The 15264-nt window shown below is 34.7% G+C and overlaps 1 protein-coding gene across 4 annotated transcripts in view; it reads right to left on the reverse strand.

Moving 5' to 3' along the window:
- The window catches only part of LOC145260408 (rho family-interacting cell polarization regulator 2-like), a 589420-nt gene that overhangs the window by 36113 nt on the left and 538043 nt on the right, over nt 1–15264 (reverse strand). For 2 of the 4 annotated variants that reach the window (XM_080118387.1, XM_080118386.1), the window contains 4 exons: nt 8390–8453; nt 7136–7305; nt 2807–2952; nt 120–237 (listed from right to left, as the gene is read on the reverse strand). In XM_080118387.1, coding sequence (XP_079974513.1) covers nt 120–237; nt 2807–2952; nt 7136–7305; nt 8390–8453 — 498 coding nt within the window. Of the gene's footprint in view, nt 1–50; nt 238–2806; nt 2953–7135; nt 7306–8389; nt 8454–15264 lie in introns of all 4 variants that reach the window. The other 2 variants (XM_080118384.1, XM_080118385.1) reach the window with 1 other exon arrangement.

Raw genomic sequence — 15264 nt, forward strand, 5'->3', positions numbered from 1 at the left:
GAACCATAATACGATTATAGATTGTTGAATGCAGAAGATCCAAGGCTTACTGAGGAGGTATGCTCATCCAAGCAACTAGATTTTTGTCTCAATAAGTGCGGTGGGTGTGCAATCTTTACCATTTGGGAGTACTGTCCGTTGAGTGCAAGCACAGATACTGGGCGTCGCCGTGGGGTTTCCTGTGTGCGTTGAGGAACTTCATATATGGTCACACTTTCATCTACACCCTCTAATGGACTGAAGAAAAAAGAAAAACAAAGAAAATGAATACAAATAAAATTTTAAATATTCATATTGCAAACAGGAACAAAGAACATAAAAATAATACACAAAAGACATGAGAAAAATCCATATTGATCCCAATGGCCATACGTTTAAACAACATGATATCAATTGTTTGTAATATTCATAAATGAGCAACTTGATTAAATTGTATCTGAGATTGGCATATTTGCTGCCGGCACCATGTTTTATAATCGACTTAAGGGAAAAACGGATGTATACATATCCAAAACAATTACAAAAACTGTTGCAATATTTTGGATATATTAAGGTATGATCACCAAATGTTGGAAGGTTCTACTTATAAACACTAGCGATAGGAACTGATCAATCAAATGGAGGCACATTTTGTTAACAACCAATCAGAAACCAGAAAAATATTGAATCTTTAATCATTCTGGCGCATAATGTTTTTGTGTCAACACAAGAAAAATCTTTTGATCTTTGCCTGCAAAATTTTAAAGTCCGAAACTTTTGCAGAACAGCTACCCACCAAAAACTCTTCATCTTCAGGACTTGTACAGAATAGCTACTCCTCGAAAACTCTTCTGAAATTAAACATGGCTTTCAATTCAAGACATTTTTAGAAAACAACCTACAGACTGCAGTGGAATAGGGCCATAAATGGATGGTAACAGTTAATGCTACTAAGAGTAAGCTTCTTTCCTTCAACAATTTAAAAAACCTTCTCAACCACTGATTGCCACGGCTAATAGCACCTTAGCCAAGAGCTCCTTGTTCAAATTCCTTGGCTTAACATTCACAGGCAACTTGAATTAAAACAAATACATTAAGGACATTGCCAAGGCTGCTGCAAAAAAGATGGGCACTCTCTACCATGCTAGTAAATTACTCACACCTGAGAGTATCCCATATCTCTACAAAGCTATCATTTACCCATGCATAGAGTATTGTTTCCACATCTGGGATGGTGCATCTACCACTAGCCTCCCACTCTTAGATAGGGTCCGAAAATGAGTCTCCAATATAATATATCCCACACTATCAGCCAAGCTCCAACCTCTGTCCCATCACCACAATGTTGCATCCCTGTACAAGTTTTACAAGAACTTTAATGGAATGTGCTTTGATAAACTCATAGCATTTGTGCCTCCTCAATGTACATACTCCTGATGCCCATAGCTTAATCAAGATGATAATGCTTGATATAACAATGATCTTTCAACATGAAATCAAAGAGTCATTAGTTAAAATGGCAAAATACTACAAACGTGCTGATCATATGAGACACATCTTACAAAGTAAAACTTTTTCTATCCCTATTAATCAGTGCACAAATACGGTAAATGAATCAGTCAATGCAGAAGCAAATGTGCCCAGCAGAAATTCTGTAGCAAGATTCATTCTTTCTAATAATTCACTTTGACTTATGCAACTACTGTAGTAAGACTGAGAATCGATTTAGCCTAACACTAAAAAGCAAGTGTCTATAATTGCTACACCTTTCCTTTCTCTGTTTTGTTTGGAATTCGCTTTTCTTCCCTCTCCCCAAACTGAGGAAGTTTTCACAGAAGCTCAAAAAAGTAACGCGTACATGTAAAAATAGTAAGCTGTCAACTTAAAGTTAGAAACTCTTATAAAATAAAAGGCAAATCTTGAGACACAAAATTCAAGCCAACCACACCTGAAAGACACCCACAGAAAGGCACTTGGTATTCTGTTTCACCATCCTGAGCCCAGTTTTCAGCTGGCCTCTACATTGATTTTTTTTTTTCCAACACTGAAGAGTTGCTGGATCAAACACTTTGTGGATCAAGTCATCTGGATGACAACAAAGAGCATGACAGACCAACAAAAATGTTTTGTGATGAGAGCTGTTTGTAGAAAATGAACAGTAGCATTTGAGCCAACAAACACGAAGGATGCGGTATAAACAATAGTGATCGAACACCTCAAACCAATTTTCACAACCATACAATTGAATGGTACAGACGAGAGCTTGATAAATGCGGATTCTAGTACCAAGTTTGGTTTCAGGTCTGGACAACACTGAGATCAAAGATGGCAAAACGCAAGATGAACACAGCTCATGCAGTCGGTGATACACTTCTCTCCTTGACCTGTTGGATGTTGACCTGATAGGGCCAAGGTATTTGATCAACCTCCTCAAGGACTTCCCTGTTAAGTGTAATTGATTTTTTTTTTTTTATGGAAACCAGGAATCAAGTTTTATCTTTTGAGCATTGATTTTCTTGCTGATCTTAATAGCACAAACTGCATCTCATCTATCGCCGAGTGGATGTCAATAAAACTTTTACTCATTGTCTGCGTAGTCAAGGTCTGAGGGTTGGAAATCACAACCCACAGTGATACCAGGAAAGTTTGCCAGGATGGCTTCTACCAAAGCTAGGGACTATGCCACACTGCTATTGTGCATAAGCAGCAACCATTTTGCCAATTCAAATGCCAGAAGTCGACTACAAATAGCGAAGAGATGAACAGAACTTTCATTACGATAGAAACGACTACAATTAAAAAAAATAAAAAGATGGTTGTGACTTACTTCCAAGTGACTATAATGCTTAGCTTCAGAGAACCGTTGGGATTAATGCTGACGGTCATCATTTGTGGGTTGGCTGAAAACAGGTCTTTCGTCTCGCATTTTTTCTCTCCAAGAAGAACAGATTTGAGACTGCGTAATTCCACAGCCTGAAAGACGTTCGAGAACAAACATAAAAAAAAAAATCTCATCAAGATGAAAAATAAGAACCAATCCATTCTGTGTGTTTCAGCGATGAAAATACAATTTCAAACTTAAGCGTGGCAAACTAACAAACCTTCAGGACTACTCATAGAAATGTGAGGAAATATCTTTAATGCTTTTTGAAAATTAAACATAACAGATGTTAAAAATGGAATTTTCCACATTAGGCTAGAGTAAAGAAAAATTGGAAAATTCCATTTGAAGTTGAAGATTAGAACTAAGGCTATGTATCAGGATATGATATTATGGATAGGAAAGTTTATTTATTCTTTGATATAAAACTGATGTACAGATGTAAAAAAAATTGAATGCAGATATGTAAAAAATAATGTTAAAAACAGAATTTTCCACATTAAGCTAGAATAAGCAGAAATCGGAAAATTCCATTAGAAGTTTAAGATTATAAGTAGAGCTGATTGTCAGGATATGACGTCATCTCATGCACAAATATGAAATGAAACGAAGATAGCAAAATCATTTTCTTTAGCAGGCACATTAATTGGATTCAAAAGTTTGTTATTTTTTAAAGGTCTTTGTTATCCGCACGTCACTCCTGGGAGCATATGAGACAACGCAAGAAAAAAGATTATGCTCGAAAATACTTAAATAAATCTATCTATATATACACACACACCATAAGAAAAAAAAAACAAAAAAACAATCAAGTTCAAAAAAAGGATTTTAATTTTTTAAAATTGTATGTATGGGAAGTAGGTAATAAATCAGACATTTCTGAAGAACACATGCCTAGTATTTATAGAAAAGACTAGAACTAACAACATCATGTCTGTGACAGAGTGGGCACAGAGAAGAAGAAAGGGTCAGGTTCAATTGAAGTACAGATATGTTTCTGCACCTAATTCGACAATTATGAAATAAGAATCAATTCATGCTGAATATCATGTCAAGTTTGAGGCACAGCCTGTATTTGAAAATAAGCGACACATTTCTTCATGATTTTCAAATTATTAGCAGCGGTAGATTTCTAAGCCGAAAAATGGGCAAAACAGAGGAGGGAGGGGGGGGGACATGAAAAACCAATATCTCCCTTTCACTTGAAATACTTTTCATTAAAGCAAACATTATGGTAAATAAGAGAGCAGTATTGTCATCTATGATATAAATTTCACCTGTCTGTTTAAATGTATGTATGTATGTATGCATGCATGTCTAGAACTTTCGACAGAGGCAACAGATTTTCATGAGATCGGTATCATTTTGAAGCTCGACCCTTCAGATGACAAATATCAAAAGATTAGCTAAAAACATTAATTCCTACACCTTCAACTAGCCACTTTTCTACAAGGAGGGGTCGTTTTTTTCGCCAATATTTTCGAAAGTCATCCTTTCTTTTCGATTGACTAGCCTTAATTTAAACCTTCGCCACCTCCAGTTTAGTGATGGGCACAACGGCAAAGGTGCCACTTTTTCTTTCATGTTCTTCTCCTCCTTCATGGTACGAGTTTGAGTCTGTCTCCTACAACCACTTTCTTCTTCATGTTGAATCTCTACGGTTCCAGGTGAGCACTGTCTGAAGATAGCGGTTTCAATCCTACCCAGCAGGCCAGAGGATTAGTTGGCTAAAACGTAATGAGACAACAACTATGGAAGGCAGTAATTACTGGGGATACAGTTAAGAAACTCAGCATTCCTATACCGAAGGCCAGAGGAATAGTTGGCCGAAACATGGTGAAACAGCAACAACCATGGTTGCTTTTTGGTTGTTTTTGTTTTACGGCATATCAACCCTTTCCAGGTTATCTAATGCCGAATCCAGTGATTTTGAAGAAACATTTTTTTAATAGAGTATATTTGTTTTTTCCAAGTCGGTTTCTATTTAACCCATAGTTGGGACCCACACAGGTACTACCAGTCCGGGTCAGAGTGGACCTGGGAGCAATGACAATTAAAGGGTGGCTCCACACTCCCCAAAGCCCACAAGCTGGGCCCTTACCATTGGATATAGTTTAAGGTCATATCCAGGACCCAACAACTATGGAGATGAGGATAATAGTCCGTGAATAAATAAATAAATATACAAATTACTTATCTCAAAGGATTCCAATGAAATAATATACAATTAGTAATAAAAGATGAGTCATTTAGTAAATGAATTAAAAAAAGTGAGTAATTAGAACATCTTTTCTTTTTTTTTTTTACCTAACTCCATTCCAAAACTGAGGAATATTTTCACATGTAGTTTGTGCTATTAAAATATAGAGGAAAAAGCATGAAAATACAAAGGTTGATTGTCTCAAGCTTTAGTATAATAATTGATAGCGTTGTGCCCATATCGGCTCCATGTGGATAAAATAAAGAGATCCTTGCCTCTCACAGAAAGAAATGCGGGTTTGTATTACTGTACACATAGATTCGAAAAAGTTGTCAAAAAACAAATATATAACAAATAAATGTTATCAAAGGCAAGATAAGTTACTTTTCTACCTAACTGGATATATTTTTTGTGTTTTTATTCAATGTAACATGTTTATTCAGCTCGAAAAACATATAGTGTTTACCAATGTATTCGAAAATTCAAGATGGCATCTCACACCCTCTTTAACACCGTAAGTTCGGAAAAAGGTGTTATAAATAAAAAACTATACAAAATACTATTAAAAACCCGCCGAATATATGTCAATCTATGTCACGGTAACATATATTGAGCGAGTTTTTAACAGTATTTTATCCGGTTTTTTATTTATAACATCTTTTCCCACACTTACCGTGTTAAAGAGAGAATCAGACGCCATCTTGAATGTTGGTATCAGATTTCCCAATTCATTCTAGAATCAGCCACTCCTAAGAAGGAACGCGTGAAGGTTGTTAACATTCATACTGAAAATGGTGCTTACATAATCTTCAGCATTCAAGCTTAATACAACCAGGTTGTTAGTTCACCTCGGTAATCACTCAATCACAACCACCTCCCTGCCTGAAGTTAACTTAGTTTTAGTAATGTGAGAATTAACATTAAAGACTTACTTTCAAACCCGACATGCAGCAAAATCCCACCTCTACACAGCAGAGATCCCCAAGCCTTTCTACTCTAATAGTTTCTTCCCTAGGACTGCTAGATTTCGGAATTACCTTCCAGGTTCCTGCTTCCCTGACTGTACTGACATGCAGAAGTTCAAGCGTAATGTAAACAGACATCTTGCTGCTCAACTCCCTACATAGTATTCTTACAAATCATGTCCCAGATAGTAGCCCCCTACTGTGACACTGTGCCTTGTTTGGGGTGAAAATGCAATAAATTTTTTTTTTTAAAGTTAATAAAATCATCAGCAAACAAGAACTTTGTGATAGACAAATAAAGAAAATATACATAAATAATGGTATAAGTAAATATTACTTACATTTGTGTTGAGCTTTGTGAAACCTATGCGGAGAAGCCCAGCCAATCAGAGCATGTCCTATGATTTTGAAGGTCCAGCCAGAAAGAGGATACTATTTCTGTCTAAATTCCTCATTTAGAAGGAACAAGTTTTTTTGTTGTACTTCTAGATAGGAGAGTGCATTCTCTCTTGTGTTGGCAAGAATAGTTCAAGGGAGCTAACCCTGATATAACCCTAGAGAGATCATTCGTATAATTCTGTGATAACAGCTGTATGAGAAGTAAAACCTAAGTTCTAACCAACCATCTAATAGAAATATGTAGACACATTAAGAATGGTGCTTCTACATTATTGGGACAAGATTTTGTAAATAAATAAATAAATGGAGTTTTCAGATAAGAAAAACAATGGTTTCTACAGATTTTTTTGTCAATTCTAATAATGGTAGCTTCCAAATTATCCAGTTGGAATTACTTGAATATTACTGAATTATTAAAAAAAAAAATTTAATCGTGGTAGCAAGTGAAAACTGCTGCCATCTTGTTTAAATCAAAACGGAAAATTACTTTCCTTTTGAACTCTCCTGTGTCTTACAATCGTTTTCATCAAATTCTATATTTTATTTTCTTTAATAAATACTTTTGTACCTTATCGATTTCCGTAATTTCTGGATATAATCATCTTAAAAGTATGAGGAATACGTAGATACCATTGTTTTCATGTGGAATTCAGTATTACGATTTCCAAAATTTTGTCCTAATAGTGTAGAAGTGCAGAAAAAAATACTTACTTTGAGGCTGATGATATCACCAACTAAAGTCTTGAAGATGTAGTCAGCCACATCCCACCGTTGAGATCCGTCTTTTTCTATTCTTCCCTTTGCTTTCCATTTCTGACTGCCGTAACGCATAGTCACTTCAAATACATCACCAGGACAAAGACGAGCAAAGCCAGCCATACCTTTAAAGATATTAAAAACCAAATGCATGCATAAAATCATATTGTAATGGAGATTTGATGTCTGTAACGGTTTTGTTTGTCTATTTTATGGAGAATATGCATTAATATTGGCGTTAGTAAATATTGATTATATTTGCATTGAACTGTTGTAGAAGTCTGGGTGAATGCAACCAATGAGCGCCCGACAGACACAGCATCAAAGTTTGCAAAAGCTATGCAGAGAAAGGTAACAAATCATTAGTATGTTCAATGACTTTGAAGGGCCAGCCAGAAAGGTAATATTTTGTTCTATATGGGACTGAAACAAGATTGACTTCTGGACAGAAGAGCGCAGACAAGAATAATTCAAGATGCATAAATGTTGAGGTCATTTATTGCTGGTTTGATTGTTTTGTTTTGCAGCATGTCGACACTTTTCGGGTGATTTAATGCTGAATTCAGTTATTTTGGAACTAGTATTCATGTTGCATCCAGTTATTTTGTAGAAGGTTTTTATTCTTCAAGCTTTTTGTATCTTCAATCGCTAGTTTATAGTGTTTGGTTTGGTTGTTTAAAAGCACAGAACAAAGTTGAAGAGCTATGAAAGTGAGCAACATTTTATGTTCTAGAATTTATTTTTCTACATAGTGATTATCCTTCTAAGTGCACTTTTGTCAGCACTGAACGATGGCTGTGTGTGGACGTCCATACAAGGGTCATTCCAAAAGTAAAACCCGTGTTTTATATTAATTCAAAAGGTTGAAGAGCTCCAAAAACAGAAGTGGTACCACCAAAACCAGTGACTTTTTTGTGCTCCAGAAAAAAATTTTCTACAGTCACTACCATTTTCAATGCATTTTTGCTAGGAATTCGATGACGCGTTTCTGCTTCTGACACACGTCCATGACAGGGGTTGCCTGTTTTAGAGTCTCACACCATCAATATCTGAAACAGAGAGAAGAAACTTTCATGTAATAAATTCATAAGTTCAGTCATCATAACAATGCAACATCCTCTGATCTATTCGGGCAGAATAAGAAAAAAAAAAATAGGAGGCATTCCTTTTGGAACGCCCTTTGTATTTATATTAATGAAGTAAACATACCTTTCAATTTACAATGGAATGTTCCCATCATGCTCTCCAATTGAGCTTCGATAGCACACATCGTCTGCAAACAAAAAATTAGGAAAAAATAAATATTACACAAGTTTCACTTTAAGATAATTCAGTGTGTATATATGTATATGCGTTCGCAGCTGCATGCATGTAAGTGTGCAACAACTGTTTTTAGTTTGCTTACTGTATATATACACGATGTGCCTTCAATAAGTTTCCAGACTTTTTTGTATGGCCACATTGATAGTATACACAAAAAAAAAAAAGCTCTAGTCCTCTTCAAAGTAATCTCCTTAGGCTGCAATACACTTGTACCACTCCAACAACAACTGGAAGACCCCCATGGAAGTCCTCTTGTTTGAGTGTGTCAATGACCCTCATTACAGCCTCTTTCATCTCCTCAACTATCTCATAACATCAGTCTCTAAGGTTTTCCTTGAGCTTAGGGAATAAAAGTTACAGGGAGTAAGGTCTGGACTATAGAGTGGGTAAGAACTGTCATGTTGCCCATAAGAACGTCTTTCTTTCTGATCTTCTCTGAGCACCTTTGGGACAAACTCTGCGCAAATCGTCCGCATCTTCAGTTCCTTGTGAATAATTGTGAGTACAGTTCCCACACTGACATCTGTGCACTTATTGTCTTTATAGAAACACAATGCTTCTTAGAGATGAAATTCTTTATTTGGCCAATCAATTCTGGTGTTCTGACTTCCTTACTCCTCCCATCATCCCTCACAGACTCCCTGCCTTCATTGAATCTCTTATGCCACACAAAAACTGATGCTTGCTTCATGCAAGATGGTCTGAAGCATTCCATACGTTTCTGTGACATTTTTTCAAGTTTAAAACAGAATATTATTGTATATCATTCTTCTAAAGTGTTCATCAGTGTATATCATTCTTCTAAAGTCTTCACGTTGAGATTGCATTTTTGAAATTCACCAGTTGTCACGATCAGGCTTTTGTAGGATGTCTTCCAATTCCTGCTGTAGCTGTTCATTTGAACCTGATATCATAAAAATTGGTCAGTCATCTCATAAGATGTATAGCAATAATATATAGAATTCTCATGAGTCTACGACAATTTTCAATGTCTGTACAAAAATGTCTGGAAAGTTATTGAAGGCACCCCGTACTTGCTTCAGTATGCTTAGATCAGATAGATTAGCAAGTGCAACCTTTTAAATATTGTGAACCACTAGATACACAATTTTTAATTTGACAGATGATAAATATGAATTTAGAAAAAACTCCAATATAATAATTGTAAAACTTTTGTTTTTAATGTGAAATGTACCCATTAAAAGGCAAAAAAATTATATTCAAACAACAAATTGAAAAAAAATGACACTTTTTTAATATCATATTTTTTTCTGTTTCGTATTATTTGGATTCTTCAGACTACTGTTCTCATCTGGAGTCTTATTTTCTCATTTCAGTCAATGTAACTTCCAACCTCCATCTTGTTAAACTCTGGAATTTTCCTGTCAAACTCAGGAATCTGCACAGAACTTTGAAACGGAACCCTCTATTTAATCCGCAGTGGTTCAATCCTGGGTGCAAGCGGTACTCAAAATACAACCACCAATTATTTGGGACTTCTACCCAGTCATTGCTGATAAAATGAGAACATGCTAACCTCATGGATTAAATTTCGTTCAAAATTGAATTCTCTTTTGTAATTGTAGACGTTTTAGAAGTCTGATTATGCAAGTGCTTAGTCTGCGATAGGTTAATTTTTTTTTTTTTTTCCGGAAATTTAAATTGCATTCTTTATTTTTATTTGTACATTTTTTTTTTTTTTAATCACTCAAAGCTTTTTTAGAATATTGTGTTGAGACGATTAATCGGAATCGGGAATCAAAAAAAAAAAAACAGAACTTTTTCAAGTATCGGAATAGGTATTTGAAAAATGTGTGCCTATTTTCTGATGCCAAAAATGATTCATGTAATTGGCTTTTTTATTTGATTTTCTGTAAAGAAAATTCTTTCTACTCTTGATAATAATAGTAAAATAATCAATATTTATCGTTTAAACTATTAGTAAAGCTAAAATCGATAGATCGATGAACATCCACAGAATGCCAATATCAATATATTACATATGAAACAGTCTGCTGTGGAATTTTCACAGGTCCCACTAGTTTATTATTATAGAGCCAATTTTTTATTAATTATTATATTGTACCCAATGTATAGTAGTGGGAGCCTAGAGTGGCCTAGTAGTAAAATATGCCTAAATATGATATTCTAATTCATGCAGATTTCGTATTTATTATTATAGAGTCAATTCTCTATTGATCATTATTTTACCCAGTATATAGTTTATAATGACAAAAGTAATAAAAATAATGATTTAGGTACCATCAGCTAGAATCGAAACCAAAACATTTAATACTCCAGCCTTAGTCATTACTATTTGAGCTATTGTCACATGAATAAAAAAATTTAAAAAAAAACATTAAAATTAAACCGAATTTAATGTATAAATGTATATTTGTGCATGCGTACAAGAGCACTTTAAGGTCACTTACACCTGCCAAGTTCACTTTTTTTTTTTTTTCAATTTTTTTTTTCAATTAGCGGCTATTTTTACCGACTAAAGACCAAATCAAATTTGCTTCACAGGTCTAAATCTCCCAAATATCAAGTTTCAAGTTTGTAGACCACAAATTGACAAAGGAGTTTGGTAGAGATGGTTTCGAAGACAGTGTCACACACACACTCACACATATTATAATGCACCACTTTACCAGGAATAGATACACATTTTTTGTTAATTTAAAAAATTAGAGTTGTATTACTAATATTATTTATATTTGCATAGAATTAAGCCAAAACAATAGTAAAGCGGTGCATTATAAAAATATTTATAGCTCTAGTGTTGCACTATTGAGCTATCTAAAAGAACTGTTATTTTCTCATACATTTGAATACTATTTCTATATATATATATATATATATATATATATATATACACACACACACCGGTTGTATTGATTGGTTTCCTAGATGTAAATCCAATGAAACTCCTGTTATTATAAAAGAGTGCTCAATGCAGGACAGAGCTGGTATATAGTCTGTTTATTATACAGACATTATTGGTTACATATGTGCATACATGTTTCAGTGGAGTTCCAATTCAGGACAACACTATCATACCAAAAAAGAACTGATATCAACTGAAACATGTATGCACATATGTAACTAATAATGTTTGTAAAATAAACAGACATATATATATATATATATATATATATATATATATATATATATATATATATATATATATATATATATATATATATATATATGATAGAGAGATAGATAAAAAGAGAGAGAGGGGGAGCAGTAGGGAGAGTAATCCATTTAAAATAAAACTCAATAGATTTAGAAAAAGAGGAAAATAAACTTTTCCATCAGCGAAGTACAATGAGAGCATTTTTGCCAGAGAAATAATGAAAGAAAAAAAAATCACTTCAGACACTGTTGAAAAGACTAAAATCTAATGACTTGTAGAGTTTGAATAATTACTATTGTTTCATTCTTTTGTTGTTAATCATTATTCTTTCTGTTTTTTTTTTTTAAATAGTAACAAAATTGTAGCTAAAAATAAATGTACTTTGTCGCATTCTCCAAAGTTTTTTGCTTGATGCATCGTTTGACAGAGTTTTGGCTTATCGAGACATTTCCAGAAAACAATTAGGGTTGGCAAGTTTTTTTTTCTACTCTATCGTTACATTTATGGATAGGTGCTCGACTAACATTCAATCTATTTCCAACAAATACACGTCTAGCTACAACCACTGCCAACAATTTCCCTCTTTCACTATCTGTGCCTAGGGCTAAGAGTACAGTTTCTTTCCTAAAACTGTCCATCTGTGGAAGACAATATTGTGAAGCTGCTTCCCAGCTGACTAAACCATGGTCGTTTTCAAGTCTAATGTAAACCAGTTCCTGTTGAGCCATCCTCTTAACTAATTAAACTATAGCCAAGTTCCATTACTGAGCATCACAATGTTGCCTCACCAATATAATAACACTCATTAGCCTTTATCCTAAAGTGGCTCCCAGGCCTTGATAAGTGGTGACCCTCAAGTAAAAAGAAAAAAAGGTACAACCATATTGATCCAAGATCAACTCAATAAAACAATTCCACTGGATAATGGGCCCTGTCGGTGGGGCATTAGAATATGCCGACTTCCCCCCTGCAGAGGGTAAAAGTCCCTCAATGGGGGTCCTGGATATGACCTTAAACTATATCCAGTGGTGAGGCCCAGCTTGTGGGCTTTGAGGAGTGTGGAGCCACCCTTTAATTACCATTGCTCCCAGGTCCACTCTGACCCGGAGTGGTAGTACCTGTTAGGGTCCCAACTATGGATTAAATAGAAACCAACGTGAAAACAACAAATATATTCTATTAAAAAAATTTTTCTTCAAAATCTTTGGATTCGGCATTAAATAACCCGAAAAGGGTTGATATGCCGTAAAACAAAAACAACCAACCAACCAATCATCCACTGGATAATGTCTGCTGTGTGGGGTACTAGAATTTCATATTATCTATATTTGGGTCATCAAAGACCATCAAAAAGCTACGCACCATGCAGCAACTAAATTACCCTAGCTCATTTACTTTAATTTTAAGGACTTTTCATTTAAATTACCTCCCTTGAAAATTAATGACCATATTTTGGTGTTCATGTATTTTTGATACTGCACCATTTTTAAATAGATTTTTCAGGTTAAATTCTTAGTTTCACAATATCTTTTTTATTATTAAATTGTACGGTGGAAGCACAGAATAGTTACAAAACACTCTCCCCTCCCCATGTTAAGAATGGCTTTCGAAATAACATTATTTCAGGGCAGTACCAAAAATACATAAGTACCCATATTTTAGAAAGATCTTGATAATTTAACTCCTTTAATAACTTTTATTGTCAATAAAGCTATTACACATATATAAAATATATGTATGCGAGAGTAAGTAACCTCTATGAATCTATTTATGTATTCTTTTTAATGTATATAATTATCATTTTATTTATTTGCTTCCCATGAAAGCAAATTAGACATGGGGTCGTTTTTAATGGGGGGGGAGGCACTTTGGCAGTTTCCAAATAAATAATAATTGTCTCAGTATGAAGGGCTTCCCCTACATTGACCAAGGACAAATTACACAACATATACTACCCGGGTGATTGGCAGAACTCGGATACAAGTATACATTTTGCTCATTAAGACTGAGCCAGCCCCAGCTACAAAGTGTTTTATGTGATCCAGGAGGCGCAACTGTGTCGTACACACTTCAAATGTCACCATTCGCTGCAGTAAAAATGTGTTTGACATGAGGCTTGGGAAGGCATTTTGCAACAGGTTGCTGATACACAATTATGTGGAGTACCACCTTGTCGGCCATCTGCCAAGCGAGTTTATTCAGAGGTGCATCTTTGTCCGTGAATTGAACGTGACCCCAGATACCAACCTGGAAATTTCTATGATTCAGCATGATACATACAGTGCCCAGCATTCTTAAATGGTCACTCATCTGGTACTGGCCAAGCTCATTATTGCTTAACTTCTGTGATTTGGTGAGAACCAGTGTGTCAATGTGATTGTGCCATATATATATATATATATATATATGTAGCATATTTTCTTCGTTTGGCTACTAAGCGAAGCTCACTGTTTGTAAACAAACTAGCATTTTGAGCACTGAAGTGATGGGCAAGTGCTTCTTTAATAGACAGTTGATGAGGGACATTTGCGGACACCGAATCGTAGCCTTGTGGGTAGAGCTACCGACTGTCAGCTTAAAGGTTGTAGGTTCGATCCATGGCTGGGGAAAGGTACTTGTCTAGCCACACTGAGGAGTTGTGATACAACAAAACAATACTCTATGTGGATGACTATATATATATATGCCGGCAGCATTCAACATAGGTGAGTTGAACCGAGGAGGGAGTTCCATGGAAAAATCAACTTCATAAGTGGTCCCTAGTCACATGTATATCCTAGTCGGTGGGGAATGACGACATTAGATTTTTTGCAGTTCTAGCAGAGAGATGTCAACAGCCATCTACATACATTGTTTTTAATGGCAAAAATATTAGAAATTTGTGAATAAACATAAGTTGCTTTAAATTAATGTGAAATGCTCTTTATGTCTACATTTTTTACCGATTAAAAAAAAATGGTCGTTTAGTTTTGAAAAAATATTTATGTAATCTGTTAATATGTTAATTGCTTTACAGTTATAAAACACATATCTAGTTTTTAAAAAAATCCTTTAGACTTACCCGAGAATCAAATTCAGATGTTGATATCATAAAAACTACCATCTTAGTAATGTGCACTCCCCCTATTACCGTTTTTGTGTCAACTTATCACAATGTTTTTATTTGTGTACAAACAAATTCTCCAAGCACCATAACTTTTAAATAGAATATAGATGGGATTGATGAAGACAAAAATATATATATTTTTTTTTAAGTTAAAAAAATGAGTTCTAAATTTAGCATACTTGTTCAGAACTTTGTGTAAAAAAAAAAAAAAAATCAGCAACTATTTAACCAATCTCTGACTTTCAAGCTGAAAGTTAAATGCAAAAGGTCATGGTTGTTGCGGTGTGTCCACCCTACAGATAATAACGAACTTTCACTTATTATGAAGACTGGGAGAATATGTGTCTCAGCACACAAGTTATGCATACATAGCAGTCTGACTGACGTATAACAACATTCTTTATTTGTTATATTTGCTATTTTAAAAATATTTTTTTTAATGCATTTTAATCCCAGACAAGGCTCAGTGCCAATTTGATGTAGGGGGTTACTATTTGGGACATAATTGTAAGAAGC

This window comes from Euprymna scolopes, chromosome 36, assembly GCF_053919585.1.
Source record: "Euprymna scolopes isolate OS-2025 chromosome 36, ASM5391958v1, whole genome shotgun sequence".
NCBI lineage: Eukaryota > Metazoa > Mollusca > Cephalopoda > Sepiida > Sepiolidae > Euprymna > Euprymna scolopes.